Genomic DNA, 23,048 nt, shown 5'->3' on the forward strand with positions numbered 1-23,048 from the left:
TACAGGATACTGAGTTGGATGATCAGCCATGATCATATTGAATGGCGGTGCAGGCTCGAAGGGCCGAATGGCCTACTCCTGCACCTATTTTCTATGTTTCTCTCCCCAAGCTCCGAGATATTAGTTAAAACGTTGTAAAGACATAAGTGGTAAGCTACTGTTGACCAGAACTGCTCTGGTAGCGTTTCAGAGGCAGATTTACATGACAGCGAACATAGAAAGACTGTCAAATGAATTAATTGAGGCACTGCATCTTACTGAATAAAACTCTCCGATCTGTGGCTATCGTTACAGTACTCTTCAGCCGTAGGTCGTTTTGGGTGGCGGGCGCTAGGACCGGGCGCTTCGCCTTGTCGGGGAGCAGCTGCTGGAGTCGGTGCATCTGCTGGTCGACGCGAAGAGCCGGCACGCGGACAGCTCGTGGTCACACTTTGGTCACACTGTCGGCGGGCGCGAGGCTCGATCCGTGCGTGACGGTTAGGACGAGCGCCCTGGGCCGTTGCGCACGCGGGGATGAGGAGATGCGGTCGGGCTGTTGCCGCCGGCTGAGGCGCGCGGGCTGCCAGCCGCCTCGCGGCATCATGTGCGCCAAGCGGCGGGGCTGCCGCCCTGCCCTCGCCCTGCTGTGGCTGCTGCCCGGTTTGCTGCTGCTGGTCGCCGCGGCGCTGCTCAACCCGCCGCCCGGTCACCCCCCGGGTCCCGGTCAGGATGGCACGGCGGCGGCGGCGGCGGCGGCGGGCTGGACGTCGGAGGGTAGCCGGCTGCCGGCGCTAGCACCGCCGCCCACCGAGTTCTTCGCCGAAGACGAGCTGATGGTGGCGACCGAGGGACCGGCAAGTAAGAGGAGCTGGAGGAAGACGGTGTACCGGCTGGTGAGGACAGGTGGACGGGGACTCCCCGGGCGACGTGCCGGTCCGGTCCTGGGACCCGAGCAGCATGGGCAACAGCTCCGAGGCTTTAACGAGGTTGTCAGCGAGCGGATCTCCCTGCACCGAAGACTACCTGAGGTACGCGACCCTTTGTAAGTACAGCAGCGCTGGTGCTGCTTCTTTTCCCATTCTCTACTGGTGGCACAGGTATGCCCTCTCCCTGGAATAAAACTTTGCTTCGCAAGGATAGCGGTCAAATTTTAACCATCGCACACAACAATTACTAAATTAAACCATAAAACGCACTGCATTTTTATGTTAATACCGAATACAAAAAAAGAGATGGAAATCTGAATGCAGGGACCAAAAACAGCTCAAGATTGGTACCTCGGAGTCGTGTGTGAACCGAGCAACTCTTAAAATAAACTAGTAAACATTCTGAGGCACTTCCCAACATGTTGCATTTGCATAGTATTGTAGCTGGTTAAATAATCCATCTTCTGCATTCGGCTTTCAAATAAAATATGCTAACCGTTTCAAGTTTAGATTTCGTGTGTTTAGTGCGTTTTTGCCAGCAAAGGGTTGTTTTTTCAGAGATAGTTTTTTAAAAGAAGACTTTTTCTGCAGCGTTGAAGGTATACTTTAGTTGGGAGAGTGTGATGTATAGATTTTAGCAGTAACGGCGCTGTAGAAAACGTAGTGGTGCAATATTAAGGTTTACGAGGGGTGGGGGAGAATCTCAATTCATGAAAGGCAGAGCAGGAGTCGTCATATAAACAGTAATGGCATAATTTCAAAAATAAAAAAATGCTTGAAAGATTCAGCAGTTCAGCAGCAACAGGGCTCTCGCTTAACTTTTTTTCCCTGTTGCCAGCCGGGCAACCTCGGCAGCTTTTTAGGTTGCCAAATGACAGTTTAGGTGGTCATTTAAGACGGCTTGCATGACGTGTGCGATAATGTGCTCGGACGAAGTGCGTAGTTACCAGTTAAGGTCAATGAAGCATTCACATATTATTTCTGCTTCAAATAAAGTCGCAAACTAAACATATTCACCAATCAAGACATGATATATACCACAATGACATGCAGCAAAATTACAATACAGTATCTCATCTCTTTATACACATTGCAATTAATGCAATTTCTATTATCTCTTTCCACTTCCAAACAAAAATATGGTTATTCAGCGTATGATCAACCTCGGTGAGACCAAGCGCTGGCTTGGCGATCGCTTCGCACAACACCTCCACTCAGTTCGCAATAGGGAGGTTTCACGGCAGTCGGGTCACGACCCATGACCCGTACTGTTGCTAGGCTACTCCAAATGGATTACACGCGATGTACTGCAGGTAGGCACTTACCATTGTTTCCAGCGTAGCGGGCCCGTTAAAACCGGCTGAAATTGACAATTTTTGCGCTGTAATTAATTATGGAAATCGGGATAAGCGTGTGAGACATGTAGCATACTTCAGAATTCCAAAAGTGAGGGGAAATGACGGTAGATAAAAACGAGAGCTGAAGGGACAACAACAGCCAAAGTGCTTGGCGAACATTGGCCGTTTGCTCACTGCATTTCATCAACTAAGGCATTATTTGTGTTTTTTCTTGATTCCTTTGACATCTAAAAAGTTTCAGAAGTGATAAATCTGGCTGTAATTTTTTTAAATCGCCCATGGTTCCCAAGTGGGTTTTGACATACAAAATGAAAACGCATCTGAAGAAAAATTTACAGCCAGATTTATCACTTTTAAGAATTTTTAGATACCAAAGGAATCAAGAAAAAACACAAATAATGCCTTACTTGATGAAATGCAGTGAGCAAACGCGATAATTCCCAATATTTTCAATGTTTACCAAGCACTTTAGCTGCTGTAGTCCCTTCAGTTCTTGCTTCTCTATACCTTCATTTCGCTTCACGTTTGGAATTCTAAAGTTGGGTACATGTCTCTCACACTTACTCCGACTCCCACAATTTTTTTCAGCGCAAAAATTCAACATTTTGGCGGTTTTTAACAGGTAGAAAAGTACGTGTTTCTAGCATTAATAACATATACCGGAAGTGACAGATGTCTTCCAGTTGGATTTAGCGGCTCCGTGCGTCCATGACCCAGTGACCTTTCGTGCAACCCCCCTATAACCAACCTGATCTCCCGGTGGCTCAGCACTTCAACTCCCCCTCCCATTCCGAATCCGACCTTTCTGTCCTGGGCCTCCTCCATGGCCAGAGTGAGGCCCACCGCAAATTGGAGGAACAGCACCTCATATTTTGCTTGGGTAGTTTACACCACAGCGGTATGAACATTGGCTTCTCCAATTTCAGGTAGTCCTTGCTTTCTCCCTCCTACACCTCCCATTCCAAGCTCTACTGTCTCCGCCTCTTCCTTTCTTTTTCCCGCCCCCCACCCCTCCCGACATCAGTCTGAAGAAGGGTCTCGTCCCGAAACGTCGCCTTTTGGGCAGTTTACACCGCAGTGGTATTAACATTGACCTCCAATTTCAGGTAGTCCCTACTTTCTCCTCCGCTTCCCAGCTCTCCCTCAGCCCACTGTCTCCGCCTCTTCCTTTCATCTTTCCGCCCCCCTCGCACCCTCACATCAGTCTGAAGAAGGGTCTCGACCCGAAACGTCGCCTATTTCCTTCGCTCCATAGATGCTGCCTCACCTGCTGAGTTTCTCCAGCATTTTTGTCTACCCATTCACACAAGTTCTGTTATCGCACTTTCCTCACCCACTCCCTGCACATTAGGGGCAATTTTACAGAGACAAGTTAACCTACAAAGCCAATGCGTCTTTGGGATGTGGGAGCAAACCCACATGCTTGCAGGGAGAATGTGCAAATTCAACACAGACAGTGCCCGAGAACAGGATCGAACACAGATCTCTGGCATGTGAGGCAGCACGTCCACCAGCTGTGCCACTATATTTTATTTTCCAACACACAAAAAATTATACGTTGATAATTTTGGTAACTAAAAAAAAACAAAAAAACTATCCATTTTCAGTCTTAAATCTCTAAGTGACGCTATGTCCCCCTTTATAGCTACTGTATGTTTTAATTCAGTTCAAGGCTATTGGGGCAGTACATTGGCCATAAAGTTGCTGCCTAAAATTGCCAGAGACCCGGAATTAATCCTGAATATGGGTGCTGTCTGTATGGAGTTTTGTTTTCTCTTTTATAACATTGTTTACAAAGTACTATGTTTACATATACTGTTGTGCTGCTGCAAGTAAGGATTTCATTGTTTTAACTGGGACGTGAGAGAATAAAACACTCTTGACTCTTGACTTACGTCGCTGATGTGTGGGATAGAACTATAGTATGGGTGATCGGTGGTCGGCGTGGACTCGGTGGGCTGAAGAGCCTGTTTCCACGCTGTATCTTTAAATTAAACTAAAAACACTAAAACCAGAGGAAATGTAAAGAAGGGTTTCTACCCGAAACATTACCCAATTTCTTCTATCCAGAGATGCTGGCTACTCCATGGAGTTCTCCCGCACAATTAAAGCATGGTATAGTCTTCACCCTACCATAGATACCAACCAGACGCAACTAAATTTAAGATAGCTTTTGTTTTCCCAAGAACCCTTTTTTGCTTAAGTCCAAGTCAAGAGTCAAGAGAGTTTTATTGTCATGTGTCCCAGATAGGGCAATGAAATTCTTGCTTGCTGCAGCACAACAGAATATGTAAACATAATACAGAACAGGAGATAAAAGTTCAGTGTGTCTATATACTATAGACCATATATATGCACAATAAATAAACAGATAAAATGCAATAGGCTGTTATTTTTCAGAGGTTGGAGTTTGGTGGTGGTGGGTCCACCAGTTTAAATTCCATTTTGAATATTTTTGGAGGACCAGGAAACCAAGAAGCAAGAGTTACTCCAGAGAGCAGCGACCGGACAGCAATGGCGGCCAGAACTCCCACAATGCAAAGGGAGGGAGAAAGTGGCCGACGCCGGCCAGTTGCCATGGCAGTGCGCATGTGTAGGGTCGCACATGCGCACAACCACGGCCGATGATGTGCTGGCCGTGGCAATGCGCATGTATAAGGTGGCCGGCCGTGCCGAGCAGAGACGCAAGACCCGAGAGCCAAGCGGAGACCGGAGAGCCGAGTGGAGACCCGAGAGCCTAGCGCCGAGCCGAGAGCTGAGCCGAGAGCCTAGCGGAGAGCCGAGCGCCGAGAGCCGAGCGGAGAGCCGAGACCCGGACACGGATGGCAGGCAGAGATGGAGATTGACAGAGAGAGAGAGATATAGAGAGGGGGCCCGCTCAGAATTAAACGCTAGGTGTCCCGGTTGCTTGCCAAGCCGGGCAAAATGGCATGGCTTTTAGGTTGCTCGGCGGGACTGTAAGTTGCCATTGGCACCCGGGCAACCGCTAATTTCGAGCCCTGAGCAACCGTAGAATGAGAAGCAATATTTTCAGGTTGATGAGCCATCAATGGAACGGTGTAGAACGATCCTTCTTGGCAGAAGAAATCTCTGCTACATCACCCAACAATGTAGGGAGTTCCTTACTTTGGTGATGCAGCAGGAAGCTCTCACCCCCAATGTATTATATCTAATAAGAGAATGGCGTTAGTAGAAAAATGGAAGATAACATCGTAACTGAATTTTAAAACAGCATAGACAAAAATATTGAGGCTGGATGTCAATTCTACATGTAAGAATGTGGAATGGTTCAATGGATGTTTATTGTCACGTATGCACTGTATAGTGAAATACCTGCATAGATCGTCATATTGTGGCTCCATTTACAGAATAAAAGTCCAGTCCACATGCTGGATGTATTGGAGCACCCCCAATCCAGTAAGCCCCATGCTACTGCAAGGCTTCTTCTGTTCTTCGTTCCAGCCTTCTCCCCATATCCCCTGACTCCGCTATCTTTAAGAGCCCCATCAAACTCTCTCAATGTCACCCCTCTCTCTCAAATAGGTCCCCCCTCGGTCATGACTGACCATGGGTGATGCATCCTAGTTGTTGGCTGCTTGCTCCAAACCTCGGCTAGAGCAGCGTCGCTTGTGGCTGAAGAGACAATGCGGGAGTGACAGTCTCTGTGGCAAAGGTCACATTTGTGTGTGGTCTCTGGTTTGTTGAAGTTGCTGCGCTCCTTTCTGCGTGCCACTGCGTTCAACAGTTTCTCTTCACCCGTTTTGCGAAGTTGGTTCAGGGTACCTCTCCACCTCGTGTGGTCAGCTGCAAGGCTCTCCCAGGACTCCACATTGATGTCGAGCGCCTTCATATCTCTCTTGCAGCCATCCTTGTAACGTAGCTGGGGGCGGCCGATGGTTCTCCTCCCGGATGTCAGCTCTCCATAGAGGATGTATTTTGGAATACGGCCATCCTCCATGCAGTGGACATGGCCCAGCCACCGCAGTCTGCACTGCCTGAGTAGAGTGTACATACTGGGAAAGCCAGCGGGAGACAGGATCTCGGCATTGGACACTCTGTCTTGCCAGGATATGCCCAGTATACGGCGGATGCTTCTAAGGTGGAAGGTGTTGAGTCTTCTCCCCTGTCTGGCATATGTAGTCCATGTCTCACTGCCATACAGCAGCGTGCTGTTGACACAGGAGTTGTAGACTGCTATCTTTGTCTTCACTGTCAGCTTTACGTTGGTCCACACTCGAGTTGTGAGGCAGGCGAGAGTTGACTTCTCCTCATATCCCCTGATTCCGCTATCTTTAAGAGCCCTATGAAACTGTCTCAATTTCAGTAACGTAAAATATAACATAAATCCGAACAACATATGTTTATTTTACATCCCAGGACAATGGTAAGTAAGGTGGGTCAAAGATTGTAATGCTATCATGTACCGTTTTGGCGTGGTTTTGGAATATCGCGCTCATGCACGCATGCATACATACAAACAAACAAGATGAGAGTTTTAATAATATATACATACTAGACTAAGTGAGACCCGTTGGGCCCCATTCCCCCATTGCAATATTCCACCACTCACCCATAACCCCCAACTGCACATGCGCGGCTCATTTCCCCTCATCCCCCAGCACTCCCTCCCCCTCCTCTTCACCCTCCCTCTTCTTTCCCCTCCCCTCCCCAGTCCCTCCCTCACCTCTCCATCCCTCTCCTTTCCCCTATCCTCAGTCACTCCCTCACTCTCTCCATAACGTCTCTCCCCTCCTTACCCTCCTTGACGTCATTGTGAGGTGGAAGCTGCTGTGTTTTTAATTTTATGTAAATGAGAACCCATTGTGATTTCATGGTGGAACACTGCTGTGTTTTTGAAAACGTTTTTTTAAATGTAAATGAGACGTTCCCCCAACTCAATATTCCACCACTCACCCGTTCCCCCAACGCAACCCGTTTCCACCACTCACCCGTTCCCCCAATGCAACCCGTTCCCCCAACGCAATATTCCACCACTCACCCATAGCCCCTAACAGGCTGGGCTCATCCCCAGCAGTCTCTTCACCCTCCCTCTTTTTTCCCTTCTCCTCCTCCCCTCCCCCACTCTCTCCCTCATCTCTCCCACCCTCTCCTTTCCCCTACCCTCAGTCACTCACTCCCTCCATAACCCCTCTCCCCTCCCTACCCCCTCCTCTCTATCCCCCTCGTCCTCACTCCTCACCTCCCCCCTATCCCACCCCGCCACTCTTTCTCCTCACCTCCCCCACTCTCCCTCATCTGCTCCACCACTTTCCCCTCCCTACCCCCTCCTCTCCTTCAATCCCCCCACTCTCTCTGCTCACCTCCCCAGCATCTCGATGTAAACAACTGCCGGCCCCATTTTCTTCACGACGTCGGCGATGAAGTTGTACATGAGGCAGAGGCTGTCAGAAGGAGAGGCGGAGCGTCCTGGAGCCGGGGGATGCCGCGGCTGCGGCCTGGTCCTTGCTCCGGGTCCCGCTTCTCTCCCTCCCCGCCGACCCCAGACCTCGCTCCAGCGTCAGCGCCGCAGCCGTTTGAAATCCCGCACGCGCGGGAGAATATCAGTTATCCGCACGTGCGGATTTTAAAATAACAAAGTCAGTCAGTCACTTTTTGAAAATTGACTTTTTTTAAAATGTAAATGAGATCCCATTGTGATGTCATTGTGGGGTGGAACACTGCTGACAGGCAGTTTATGTAAATTAGATCCCATTGTGACATCATACAATGATAACTGCCAATGCAGATGCAAGTAAATTTTCTCAAAGTGGGGTTTTGTAAAGTTTAAAATGGGAATAACTTGTAAAATAAGCCATCAATCTGAACGAAAGGATGAAAACACGCCACAGGACAATGGTAAGGTGGTCCGAAAATTGTAATGCTATCGTGAACCGTTTTAGCGTAGTTCCGTGAGCACATGGGCAGAATCACAGACATAATAACAAACAAGATGAGAGTTTTAATAATATACTAGACCAAGTGCAGACCCGTTGGGTCAGTTCCCCCAACGTGCGGTTGTGGGGGGGGGGCAGCATGCAGCGTCACACACACTAACTATCCCCCCCCCCCCCTCACTCACGCTAATTACCTCCCTTGATATTATATTAATATTATTAATTTGCTCCTTTTACCCCATAACCACCCTATCTACTGACGCATAGCCCCCAACTTGCAGTCACATCTAGAGAGGGGGGAGGGGGGGTGGAGGGGAAAGTGAGGGCAGAGAGAGAAGGGGCAGAGACACACAGAGAGGGGCAAGAGGGAGAGGGGGTGGCGAGGAGGAGAAGTGGGAGGGTGGGTGAGAGGGGAAAGGTGGGGGTGGAGGGGAAGAGAGAGAGAGGGTGAGAGTTAGGGGGAGAGAGGGGGTGACCGGTGGGGGGGAGAGGGGAAGGAGAGGTGGGGAGCAGGGAGGGTGGAGGGAGGGGGGGAGGGGATGGAGGAGTGGGAGAAAAAGAGGGGAGAAAGAGAGGGGAGGAGAGGACGAGGGGGAGAGGAGAGGGGGGGAGAGGAGAGGGGGAGTGAGGAGAGGGGGAGTGAGGGTGTGTGCTGAGAGGGGGTGAGGTGAGGGGAGGTGGGGAGCAGGGAGGGGGAGGGGGGTGGAGGGAAGGGGGTAGGGGTGTGTGGAGGGGAGGGGGGTTTAGGGGAGGGACGGTGGGGGAGGGGGGGAGAAAAAGAGGGGAGAGAGAGAGGGGGGCAGTGCAGAGGAGGGGGGAGAGGAGGGGGGGGGGGGGGGGGGGGGGGGGGGGGGAGAGGGGTAGGGGGGGAGAGGGGGGGGGAGAGAGAGTGCCTTTTTTATTTCAACCCAAACAACCATTTGCAGGCAGTGCTTTTTTACTTTAACCATATTTTCATTTTCAAACCACATTAAGGGTACTTACTCACAGTTGTGTGGACATGTGTTCAGTGTTATTCACAGCTCAGAGAAACATGACCCTCTGCCTTCCACCAGCTTGCAGACTAATTGCGGCACACCACTTCCTGGTTTTATAGTCCATCCCCCTGCCGCCAGCGGGGGCAGCAGAGAGAATGGGGAATTTTGTAAAATCATTAATATCTCTGTCATTTTTCATCGACTGGAAAAATCCTCGGCACACATGCGGCAGAGGGGGGCTCTGAGCGAGGTGGCCAAAAATGACGGCCGTAGGTGGCGGCGTTCTCTCGGAAATCGCAGCACAGATCGCCACAACCGGTCAAGAACAGACTTTTAGTAATATACTAGACCAAGTGCAGACCCGTTGGGTCTGTTTCCCCAACGGCGTTTGCGGGGGGGTGGGGGGTTGAGAAGAGGGGAGGGAGGGGAGAGGAGGAGGAGGAAACGGGATAGATTTGGGAGGGAAAGGAGAGCGGGGTAGGGGGTGAGAGATGGGGAGAGAGATTTCGGGGAGGGAAGATGGGGAAGATGGGGAGGAGGGAGAGGGGTGGGGGAGAGAGGGGAAAGAGTGGGGAGGGAGAGTGGAGAGGAAGGGGGAGGGAAGTGGAAGAGTGGGGAGGGAGGGAGCGGTAGGGGGAGTGATGTACCTGCCTTCTCTCCATAACCCCTGATCCCTTTAGCCAACGCAGCCGTTCCCTACCCGTAGCCCCCACTGGGGGGGGGGTGGGGGGCGGCATCACACACACTAACCACCCCCACACACAGAGTTGGAAAAGTGTATAAAGACCGTTCCCTACCTGTAGCCCCCAGCAGAGACGTGGTCGTCGAAGTCAGGTTCCGGCCGTCTTAAAATAGCGTATCTTGAAGTCGTCGAAGTCGGGTCCATCTCGGCAACGCGGGGGGGGGGGGGGGGAGGGGGAGGGTGGCGGGGCGGCATCACACACACGAAGCATCCCCACACACAGAGCCTTAAAAGTGTAATGCCCCAACGCAGCCGTTGCCTACCCGCAGCCCCCACGGGAGACGTGGTCCTCGAAGTAGAGCCGTTCCCGAAAGGCCGTTTTTAAATGGCGTTGCGTGAGGGTTTGCTGCGGGCGCCAGCAACCGTTATGGTCGCTGGCCAGCAGGAGGCGACAAAATGAGTGAGGGGGGGGGGGGGGGAGGAGAAGGTTTTAATGAAAAAAATGGACATAAACATAACGAAATGTAATGAGGAGTGGATAGCTGGAAGGGAAAGTGAAATGTCTACCGAAATGGCTGCTTGTATGGGTGAGAAGCCAGTTTTTATTTCAAAAACTGGGGGGGGTGGGGGGGGGGGGAGGAGGCATTACACTTTTGCGTTGGGGCATTACACTTTTAAGTGGTGAAAGTTCTGACATAACAGGAATCAGCCTGGTGAACCTTCTCTGTAATCCCTCTCTATGGCAACGATGTCTTTGAGCATTGGGCATTGTGACATCACACGATGGAACGTTCAGCAGGGGCTGGGGCTGGTGAAGCTTCTGTGGGTGTGAAGCCAGTTTAGTTTTGAAATATTGGGGGGGGGGGGGGGTTAGGATTTGATTAAAAACGTACACTTAAACACGTCGAAATGTAATGAGGAACGGATACTTAGAAAGAAAAGTGAAATCTCTACCAAAATGGAAAAGATGTCGGCGATTCAGCGTTCCCCCTTATCCTTAAACTTTGACCCCTTGTTCTGGTCTTCCCCAACATCCGGAACAATCTTCCTGCATCTAGCCTGTCCAACCCCTTAAGAATTTTAAACGTTTCTATAAGATACCCCCTCAATCTTCTAAAATCTAGTGAGTACAAGGCGAGTCTATCCAGTCTTTCTTCATTTGAAAGTTCTGACATTCCAGGAATCAGTCTGGTGAACCTTCTCTGTACTCCCTCTCTATGGCAACAATGTATTTGAGCATTGGGCATTGTGACATCACACGATGGAACGTTCACCATGGGCTTGGGCTCCTGCATAGGCATATGTAAATGAATCCATTCCGATTGGACATCTGTGAGCATTGGGCATTGTGACATCACACGATGGAACGTTCAGCAGGGGCTGGTGCTGAAGCTGAATCTATGAGTGAGAAGCCAGTTTAGTTTTGAAATATTTGGGGGGGGGGGGGGGAAGGATTTGATTAAAAACGTGTACTTAAACACGACGGAATGTAATGAGGAGCGGATACTTAGAAAGAAAAGTGAAATCTCTACCGAAATGGAAAAGATGTCGGCGATTCTGCGTCCGGTTTCGGAGTTGCAGGGAATCAATGGAAGAAATGTGGCCGGAAGCCAGGCCGGAAGCCGTACATGTAAATGGATCCATTCCGATTGGACGTCTGCGAGCCTCGGGCATCGCGATTGGACGTCTGCGAGCATCGGGCATTGTGACATCGCACGGCGGGAACGAATCGAAAGGCAGGCAGGCAGCCGGACGGAGTTCCGTTTCGGAATCTGGGGCGAGAGTTTTATATAATAATAGATAGACCAGACCAAGTGAGACCCGTTGGACCCCATTCCCCCAACGCAATATGCCGCTACTCACCCATTCCCCCAACGCAACCCGTTTCCACCACTCACCCGTTCCCCCAACGCAATATTCCACCACTCATCCATAGCCCCCAACTGTGCAGGCGCAGCTCATTTACCCTTATCCCCAACACTCTCTCCCCTCCTTCACCCTTCCTCTTCTCTCCCCTCTCCTCCTCCACTTCTCCACTCCCTCCCTCACCTCTACCTCCCTCTCCTTTCCCCACCCTCAGTCACTCCCTCCCTCCCTCCATAAACCCTCTCCTCTTCCTACCCCCCTCCTCTACCTCTATCTCCCTGATCCCCCACTCCTCACCTCTCCCCAATCCCACTCTTTGACTTTGTGTCTCAATGCAAGGAGCATTCGTAATAAGGTGGATGAGTTGAATGTGCAGATAGCTATTAATGACTATGATATAGTTGGGATCACGGAGACATGGCTCCAGGGTGACCAAGGCTGGGAGCTGAACATCCAGGGATATTCAATATTCAGGAGGGATAGACAGAAAGGGAAAGAAGGTGGGGTAGCATTGCTGGTTAGAGAGCAGATTAAAGCAATAGAAAGGAAGGACATTAGCTTGGAGGATGTGGCATCGATATGGGTAGAGCTGCGAAACACTAAGGGGCAGAAAACTCTAGTGGGAGTTGTGTACAGGCCACCTAACAGTAGTAGTGGAGTTGGGGATGGCATCAAACAGGAAATTAGAAATGCGTGCAACAAAGGTAAAACAGTTATAATGGGTGACTTCAATCTACATATAGATTGGGTGAATCAAATTGGCAGGGGTGCTGAGGAAGAGGATTTCTTGGAATGTATGCGGGATAGTTTTCTAAACCAACGTAGAGGAACCAACGAGAGAGCAGGCTATTCTAGACTGGGTAATGAGTAATGAGGAAAGGTTAGTTAGCAGTCTTGTTGTGCATGGCCCCTTGGGCAAGAGTGACCACAATATGGTCGAGTTCTTCATTAGGATGGACAGTGACATAATTAACTCAGAAACAAGGGTTCTGAACTTTAAAAAAAGGTAACTTTGAGGGTATGAGACGTGAATTGGCCAAGATAGACTGGCAATTGATTCTTAAAGGGTTGACGGTGGATATGCAATGGAAGGCATTTAAAGGCTCATGGATGAACGACAACAATTGTTCATCCCAGTTTGGCAAAAGAATAAATCAGGGAAGGTAGTGCATCCGTGGATAACAAGGGAAATCAGGGATAGTGTCAAAACAAAAGATGAAGCATATAAATTAGCCAGAAAAAGCAGCCTACCGGAGGACTGGGAGAAATTCAGAGTCCATCAGAGCTTAATTAGGAAAGGGAAAATAGATTATGAAAGAAAACTGGCAGGGAACATAAAAACTGACTGCAAAAGTTTTAATAGATATGTGAAGAGAAAAAGATTAGTTAAAACAAATGTAGGTCCCCTGCAGTCAGAAACAGGTGAATTGGTCATGGGGAACAAGGACATGGCAGACCAATTGAATAACTACTTTGGTTCTGTCTTCACTAAGGAAGACTTAATTAATCTGCCGGAAATAGCAGGGGACCAGGGGTCAAATGAGATGGAGGAACTGAGTGAAATCCAGGTTAGCCGGGAAGTGGTGTTAGGTAAATTGAATGGATTAAAGGCCGATAAATCCCCAGGGCCAGATAGGCTGCATCCCAGAGTACTTAAGGAAGTAGCCCCAGAAATAGTGAATGCATTAGTGATAATTTTTCAAAACTCTTTAGATTCTGGAGTAGTTCCTGAGGATTGGAGGGTAGCTAATGTAACCCCACTTTTTAAAAAGGGAGGGAGAGAGAAAACGGGGAATTACAGACCAGTTAGTCTAACATCGGTAGTGGGGAAACTGCTAGAGTCAGTTATTAAAGATGGGATAGCAGCACATTTGGAAAGTGGTGAAATCATTGGACAAAGTCAGCATGGATTTATGAAAGGTAAATCATGTCTGACGAATGTTATAGAATTTTTCGAGGATGTAACTAGTAGAGTGGGTAAGGTAGAACCAGTGGATGTGTTATATCTGGACTTTCAGAAGGCTTTCGACAAGGTCCCACATAAGAGATTAGTATACAAACTTAAAGCACACGGTATTGGGGGTTCAGTATTGATGTGGATAAAGAACTGGTTGGCAGACAGGAAGCAAAGAGTAGGAGTAAACGGGTCCTTTTCACAATGGCAGGCAGTGACTAGTGGGGTACCGCAAGGCTCAGTGCTGGGACCCCAGCTATTTACAATATATATTAATGATTTGGACGAGGGAATTGAATGCAACATCTCCAAGTTTGCGGATGACACGAAGCTGGGGGACAGTGTTAGCTGTGAGGAGGATGCTAGGAGGCTGCCAGATGACTTGGATAGGCTGGGTGAGTGGGCAAATGCATGGCAGATGCAGTATAATGTGGATAAATGTGAGGTTATCCACTTTGGGGGCAAAAACAGGAAAGTAGACTATTATCTGAATGGTGGCCGATTAGGAAAAGGGGCGATGCAACTAGAACTGGGTGTCATGGTACACCAGTCATTGAAAGTATGCATGCAGGTGCAGCAGGCAGTGATGAAAGCAAATGGTATGTTAGCATTCATAGCAAAAGAATTTGAGTATAGGAGCAGGGAGGTTCTACTGCAATTGTACAGGGTATTGGTGAGACCACACCTGGAGTATTGTGTACAGTTTTGATCTCCTAATCTGAGCATTTATGGACTTACCACAAGCATAAGGTGCAACAGTAATTTAAAAAATAAATGGTGCCAGGATCTGGTAACGGGGGATGAAAAATTAGATTGGTATATCCCTTTTTGCATAGTTTTTTATAATAGCGCGATTGTTTCTCTTTCTTTCTTTTCTAGGGTCTATTTCTTAACTTTCTTCTCTAACTCTCTTTCTAATGGGCTTTCTTTTCCCACCACTTTCTTGCACTATTACGACTCTTTCTCACTTTCTTTACTTCCTTTATTTCTATCTTTCTTAAAGCTCAAAAAATGAAGGGGTACAACAAATGTAATAAGATATATGTGGTGTGTATTACTGTAACTTATTGTACTTCTAATAACTAAATAAATAAATTTAAAAAAAGCATTCATAGCAAAATAATTTGAGTATAGGAGCAGGGAGGTTCTACTGCAGCTGTACAGGGTCTTGATGAGACCACACCTGGAGTATTGCGTACAGTTTTGGTCTCCTAATCTGAGGAAGGGCATTCTTGCCATAGAGGGAGTACAGAGAAGGTTCACCAGACTGATTCCTGGGATGTCAGGACTTTCATATGAAGAAAGACTGGATAGACTCGGCTTGTAATTGCTAGAATTTAGCAGATTGAGGGGGTATCTTATAGAAACTTACAAAATTCTTAAGGGGTTGGACAGGCTAGATGCAGGAAGATTGTTCCCGATGTTGGGGAAGTCCAGAACAAGGGGTCACAGTTTAAGGATAAAGGGGAAATATTTTAGGACTGAGATGAGAAAAACATTTTTTACACAGAGAGTGGTGAATCTCTGGAATTCTCTGCCACATTATGTAGTTGAGGCCAGTTCATTGGCTATATTTATGAGGGAGTTAGATGTGGCCCTTGTGGCTAAAGGGATCGATCACGGGGTATGAAGAGAAAGCAGGTACAGGATACTGAGTTGGATGATCAGCCATGATCATATTGAATGGCGGTGCAGGCTCGAAGGGCTGAATGACCTACTCCTGCACCTATTTTCTATGTTTCTATGTTTCTCCCACCAAACACAGTTTAAATAACACTTCTCCTCCTGCCCTCCCCACTCCCTCCCTCTCCTTACAACTATGTAACAAAAGTCGCATTGCACTGGGTGGAACACTGTTGACGGGCAGTTTATGTAAATGAGATCCCATTCTGATGTCATAAGCTGCTAAGTGCCAGTGGAACACTAGTGATGGGCAGTTTATGTAAATAAGATCCCATTGTGACGTCATAGCTGTTTACTGCCAGTGCAGATGAAAGATTTTTCTCAAAATAGGATTTTGTAAAGTTAAAAATATGAATAAGGTAAAATATAACCAATCTGAACGAAATTTGATAAAAATGCATGGCAGATGCAGTATAATGTGGATAAATGTGAGGTTATCCACTTTGGTGGCAAAAACAGGAAAGTAGACTATTATCTGAATGGTGGCCGATTAGGAAAAGGGGCGATGCAACTAGAACTGGGTGTCATGGTACACCAGTCATTGAAAGTATGCATGCAGGTGCAGCAGGCAGTGATGAAAGCAAATGGTATGTTAGCATTCATAGCAAAAGAATTTGAGTATAGGGACTTCCGGTGGCGCTATGGAGTAGGAGAGACTCGCGCCAACTAGCTCCGTGAAAAATCCGAAAAAACGGGAGGAAAAGACAGCTCCTACCTGCAGAACCCGGGACCGATTGTTTTGAACTAAGCCCGTGACGTCATCAGGCACGCGACACCGGCAGTATGTCGACTCAACATACTCCCCCCCACAAGGCAAAAAACGGCAAGACTAAAGAGGTAGGCCCAACTGAAGCCTCGGCCTCAGGTTTAACAGCATCCCGAGAAGACATCTCAAAGAAGAAGAAAAAGACTGAGATGGAAGAATTAAAAACGTTCCTTAACGTTAAGGAGGAACTTAAAAATCTTAGACAGGACTTTAAAGAGGATCTAGCATCTTTTAAAAAAGAAATGAAAGACCAAATTAAAGAAGAGGTTACAGAGATGGTACACGAAGTCCTTGAAGACTGGAAATTAGAAATGGAAAGAAATATGACCCAAAATGTTGAAGAAGTAAATGAAAAACTGAATAAGATGGAATCCAGATTTGATTCTAAACTTGAACCTATTCTCCTGACATTAGACCAACACTACAAGATTGTAAAAGAACTTGAGGAACTTGCTGAGACAAGCACCGCAACTACAAAACAACTCATCACTGAGAACCAACGCCTATCAAAGTTATTGTATCAAATAACTGAAAAATGTACAGACTTGGAGGGACGACAGAGGCGTCAGAATTTAAGAATCGTGGGCATCCAGGAAGGCAGAGAGGGGACTCGTGACCCCCGTGAATTTGCTGCAGAAGTACTGAAAACAATTTTGAACCTGGATCAGGCGCCATTACTTGCCCGAGCGCACAGAGTGGGTCGCCCAAAGGTGGGAGACCGACCAAGAATAATGATAGTAAAGGTCCAATATGACCATGTATTGGATGACATGATGAGGAAAATTGGTAAAAGCAGAAATCTTGTATATGAAGGAGACAAGATTAGCGTATTCAGAGATTACCCCGTGGAAGTTGCTAAGAAAAGAGCGTTGTTCACAGAAACAAGAAGAATACTGAAGAACATAAAGAATCTGAGATATGGACTGTTATACCCCGCAACACTGAGAGTCAGTTACGAGAAGAAGGAATACTTCTTCATCAAGCACACGGAAGCATTTGAATTTGCCAAGAACGTCGAGGACAAGATCGAAGATTGAAAAATATTCAACTCTTAACACCTACCCGGACACTCGCAGAGAAGATATGGAACTCTAAACTTTAAACTATTATATTTAAGAGTTGCCTAAAATTCGCAATAAGAATTGGGTATATTTCCTACAACGGATATATATAAAACTAACATTCTAGTACTAACTTCTAACCTCTAACAACTATTAATAATCAAGAATATTAACTAACACTAACTAATGATAACAAGATTATTTAGATTATTTAAGAATTAATTAAAAGTATGAAATATAAGTAAAGTATGATTCAGGTATTTTATAATGAGAAATGTCTGATGGCCCTTGCCCTGATGTTTTCGTTTTTGATTATTCTTTGATAAATGTTTAGATTATACAAAACTAATATCTCAATTTGAGACTACTAATTATACCATTAATGGAATATAATCAATATTTCTTTCCCCCCCACAAATTGTATGCATCGAATTGGAAACTTTCCTTTTAAGGAAAGCACGGAGCTAGTATTTTTATAAACCAAAAGCTACGGAAGTCCATAGATGCTTAGCCACATTAGGGTGGCTATCACTAACTGCACTAATTGTAGTTGTAGTTGCTTTTCTTTTTTACTTTCCACACTTTACTAACCCTATTAGCTATCACCTTTTTTATCTTATATCACATTATATTTTGTATATGGAATGGAATTGCATATTTTATTTAAGGAGATACGTTCGGATGGAAAACAGACGTGACCTAAAATTCATCTACCTGAAGTTCAAGTATAAGGTAGGGTTGAGTGTGCTGAATCATCTGCTCTACCACTTAATCACAAGATGCAAGACATGAATATAAAAATTGGGGGTGAGGGAATTAAATTCTGTAGTTGGAATGTTAAGGGAATTAATGAACCTATCAAGAGAGGCAAAGTGTTAGCACATTTAAAATCATTGAAAACAGATATAATATTTCTCCAGGAGACACATCTTAAAAAGGAAGCACAACATAGACTGAAAGCAAAATGGATTGCTAAAGCGTACCATTCTTCATTCTCACATAAATCAAGAGGTGTTGCAATATTAATTCGTAAAGGCATACCCTTTAAACATATATCAACGATAGAAGACATTGAAGGCAGATATATTATAATAATAGGGGAGTTATACTTAAAAAAGGTGACTCTCCTCAATGTGTATGGACCAAATTTTGATAGCCCTCTGTTTTTTAAGAGAATTCTTAACAATATCCCGGAAGGTACACAACAAAACTTAATAATTGGTGGAGATTTAAATTGTACATTGGATGCTTGTTTGGACAGATCATCAACTCAAAGAAAACTAAAATCTCGATCAAGTGAATTTTTAAATTCATACATTAATACCACTAATATTAAGGACGTTTGGAGAATTGAAAATCCATCGGGCCGAGAATATTCATTTTACTCACCAGTACATAAAACTTACTCAAGGATAGACTATTTTTTGGTAGATTCAAAACTTATCCCATTCACCTATAACTCACAATATCACAACATCATAATCTCAGACCATGCCCCATTAACATTTATGATCAAAGTAAACGGAATGGCAGAGACACAGTCACAATGGAGATTTAATCCCCAAATCTTAAAAGATAAGTCATGTAATGAATATCTAGTAAAACAGATTAAAATGTTTTTTGAGGCTAACGATAGCCCTGAAATCTCTGCCTCGCTTCTTTGGGAAACATTTAAAGCATTTGTACGAGGAGCATTAATTTCTTCCCAATCATTTTTTAATAAAGAGAATAGGGCCAAACAAAAGAAACTGGAAATGGAAATAAAGCAATTAGACACAGAAAATGCAGCAGCACCATCCACGATAAAACACAATAAAATTGCAGTATTGAAATATAAATTAAACAAGATTTATTCAGACCAAGTTATAAAACTTTATCAACATACAAAACAATTAAATTTTGAATTTGGTGACAAACCACAAAAACTATTAGCGCGTCAACTTCGCAAATTGGACGGGGAAAAAACAATATACAAAATAAGAACAGATAAGGGAGAAACATTAACATTGCCTAAAGATATTAATGATAGATTTCTACAATACTATCAAAAATTGTATTCATCTAAAATAACTTTTACAGAATTGTAAGTTTGCGGGTCTAGATCAGAAAGAGAGAGAATTGCTAGGGGCTGAAATTACGATAAAAGACATTGAAGAATCAATAAAGTCCTTAAAAAATGGAAAGTCGGCAGGACCCGATGGACTAAATTCGGAATTTTATAAAAAAATTTATGACTTGCTTTCCCCACGCCTACAGACAATGTACAAATATGCTTATACTCAACAGAAACTCCCAGAAACTCTAAATGAATCAACAATCATACTTATACCAAAAACGGACATGGATCTTGAAGACCCAGGTTCATACAGAGCTATAGCCCTCTTAAATACTGATCAGAAAATATTAACTAAGATTCTATCTAATAGATTGAGCTTAGTAATCAGTAAATTAATACATCCTGACCAAACAGGGTTTATCCCCAAACGGTATTCATTTTTTAATCTGAGAAGATTATTTAATATTATATACTCCAATAGAATCCCCAACGCAGAGCTAGCAATTATCTCGTTAGATGCTGAAAAAGCATTTGACCAGGCAGAATGGCCATATTTATTTTCGGTGATGGAAAAATTTCAACTAGGAGAGAAGTACTGTACATGGATTAAATTGTTATATTCTAACCCAACAGCTAGAATATTAACAAACAAAATGTTATCAACTAAATTTAATCTCTCTAGAGGCTGTAGACAAGGATGTTCACTATCCCCACTATTATTTGCTCTTGCAATTGAACCCTTAGCAGAAAGCGTTAGAAACCATCCAGGAATATTTGGATACAATACTAGAGACACAAGGAATAAAATCTCCTTGTATGCAGATGATATACTAATATATATTACAAAATTAGAAACTAGTATTCCAAACCTATTAAATCTAATAACTCAATTTGGTCAGTTTTCGGGATATAGAATCAATTGGAATAAAATCGAAATCATGCCAATAACAAAATTTAATTTACATACAATACAACAATCCCCTTTTAAAATAGTTAAAGATAAATTTAAATACTTAGGAATCTGGGTAACTAAGACATATACCTCTTTATTTAAACTAAATTTCCCACCCTTACTGAATAAACTACATAAGAATATTCAATACTGGAAAACACTCCCCATTTCAATGCTTGGGAGAATTAATGCTATAAAAATGATTTTTTTACCGCAACTACTGTACCTACTTCAATTAATTCCGATATATATCCCAAAAACTTTTTTCAAAAAAGTCGACTCCATTGTTACAAGTTTTGTCTGGGATTATAAGAATCATAGAATAGGTAAAAAACACTTATGTAAATCAAAGATAAATGGAGGTCTGGCTTTGCCAAATTTCTTATTTTATTTTTGGGCAGTCCATATTAAAAACATGAATTTTTGGCTGGAAGAAATGGACCAACAACCAGATTGGCTAATGATGGAAAAGGAAGACTGTCTACCTTTTGAAATTGGACCGATCATATTTGCCCCCACAAAACAGCATAAAAAACCTATAAAGAAAACCCCATAATACATAGTGGAATACGAATTTGGAAACAAATAAAAAAAGATTTAAAATTGAATAATATACCACTCTGCCTTCCCATTGTAAATAATCCTTTGTTCAAATCATCCTTTATGGACAAAGGTTTCACACAATGGAAAAATCATGGAATCAAAAATATAGGACATCTTTATGGGAAAGGTACTTTTCTTTCATTTCAAGAGTTACAACTGAATTATGGACTGCACTCAAATAATTTTTTCAGATATCTACAAATTAGAGATTATGTTAAATCTAATACACAAGTTTACAAGAATAGGGAATCAGAAATTCTTGATGAGTGTCTGAACAAGCATCCTAATACTGAAAAACTAATAGCTTATATTTATAACACCCTACTAAATAACGAGGTACCACCGACCGAACTACATAGATACAAATGGGAAATTGAAATAGGTCATCCTATCACGAAAGATATGTGGGACGAAAGTTTACAACAAATACATCAATGTTCATTAAATGCCAGACATATTTTAATACAATTCAAGGTCTTACATAGACTACACTTCTCTAAAATAAAACTAAATAGAATTTTCCCACAAATCTCTCCTATTTGTGATAAATGTCTACATTTAGAGGCTAATTTAACACATACTTTTGCAAACTGTATAAAACTTAAACATTTCTGGACAGATATTTTTGAAATAACTTCAAAAGTTATTAATACAAAACTGGACCCAGACACAAAATTAATAATACTTGGAATATCAGAACAAAGCTTAACACTCACAACAAACCAAAGAAACTTCCACAATTACAGTATAATAACCAGAAAAAAATTAATATTAAAATTTTGGAAAGGCCCTACAACCCCCACAATCAAAATGTGGATTACGGAAATGTCGGAGACCCTATACTTAGAAAGAATTAGACTTGTCTTAATGGACAAACAAGATCTTTTCCATAAAATTTGGGCTCCATTCATTAACTATCTGAAGGGATAGACTGGCACAGCACGAGGACCCAGCTGAAACTTGAACTCAGGAACAGATGAAAAACTATACTCTATACTTTATAACCTACGAACCTATCTCCATTGATGTATCACAGGTAACCCATTCCACCTCCCTTGTTTTTCTGTTGTGTTTTTTTTTTGCTTTCTTTTTTATTTGTAACTTTCTACCCTCTCTTTTTCTCGCTTTCTATAAAAAATAAAAATACTAGAAGCAGAAGTAATTGATAATGGAAAATTTTAATAATGTATGACTGATGTATATGAAAAGTTTTTTTTCTACTATAATATGTAATTACATTGTATAATATGTCTACTTCTAATAAATAAATAAATTTTTAAAAAAAATTTGAGTATAGGAGCAGGGAGGTTCTACTGCAATTGTACAGGGTATTGGTGAGACCACACCTGGAGTATTGTGTACAGTTTTGATCTCCTAATCTGAGCATTTATGGACTTACTACAAGCATAAGGTGCAACAGTAATTTAAAAAATAAATGGTGCCAGGATCTGGTAACGGGGGATGAAAAATTAGATTGGTATATCCCTTTTTGCATGGTTTTTTATAATAGCGCGATTGTTTCTCTTTCTTTCTTTTCTAGGGTCTATTTCTTAACTTTCTTCTCTAACTCTCTTTCTAATGGGCTTTCTTTTCCCACCACTTTCTTGCACTATTACGACTCTTTCTCACTTTCTTTACTTCCTTTATTTCTATCTTTCTTAAAGCTCAAAAAATGAAGGGGTACAACAAATGTAATAAGATATATGTGGTGTGTATTACTGTAACTTATTGTACTTCTAATAACTAAATAAATAAATTTAAAAAAAGCATTCATAGCAAAATAATTTGAGTATAGGAGCAGGGAGGTTCTACTGCAGCTGTACAGGGTCTTGATGAGACCACACCTGGAGTATTGCGTACAGTTTTGGTCTCCTAATCTGAGGAAGGGCATTCTTGCCATAGAGGGAGTACAGAGAAGGTTCACCAGACTGATTCCTGGGATGTCAGGACTTTCATATGAAGAAAGACTGGATAGACTCGGCTTGTAATTGCTAGAATTTAGAAGATTGAGGGGGTATCTTATAGAAACTTACAAAATTCTTAAGGGGTTGGACAGGCTAGATGCAGGAAGATTGTTCCCGATGTTGGGGAAGTCCAGAACAAGGGGTCACAGTTTAAGGATAAAGGGGAAATATTTTAGGACTGAGATGAGAAAAACATTTTTTACACAGAGAGTGGTGAATCTCTGGAATTCTCTGCCACATTATGTAGTTGAGGCCAGTTCATTGGCTATATTTATGAGGGAGTTAGATGTGGCCCTTGTGGCTAAAGGGATCGATCACGGGGTATGA

General features: G+C 44.0%; 1 protein-coding gene across 2 annotated transcripts in view; it reads left to right on the top strand.

The window, feature by feature from the left end:
• The first annotated feature begins 441 nt into the window (after positions 1-441).
• galnt15 (polypeptide N-acetylgalactosaminyltransferase 15) overlaps positions 442-23,048 on the top strand; it is a 102,223-nt gene continuing 79,616 nt past the window's right edge. For both annotated transcript variants that reach the window (XM_033050837.1, XM_033050842.1), the window contains exon 1: positions 442-1,021. In XM_033050837.1, the coding sequence (XP_032906728.1) occupies positions 522-1,021 (500 nt within the window). In that variant the 5' untranslated portion in view covers positions 442-521. The remainder of the gene's footprint in view (positions 1,022-23,048) is intronic.

This window comes from Amblyraja radiata, chromosome 2 (genome assembly GCF_010909765.2).
Source record: "Amblyraja radiata isolate CabotCenter1 chromosome 2, sAmbRad1.1.pri, whole genome shotgun sequence".
NCBI lineage: Eukaryota > Metazoa > Chordata > Chondrichthyes > Rajiformes > Rajidae > Amblyraja > Amblyraja radiata.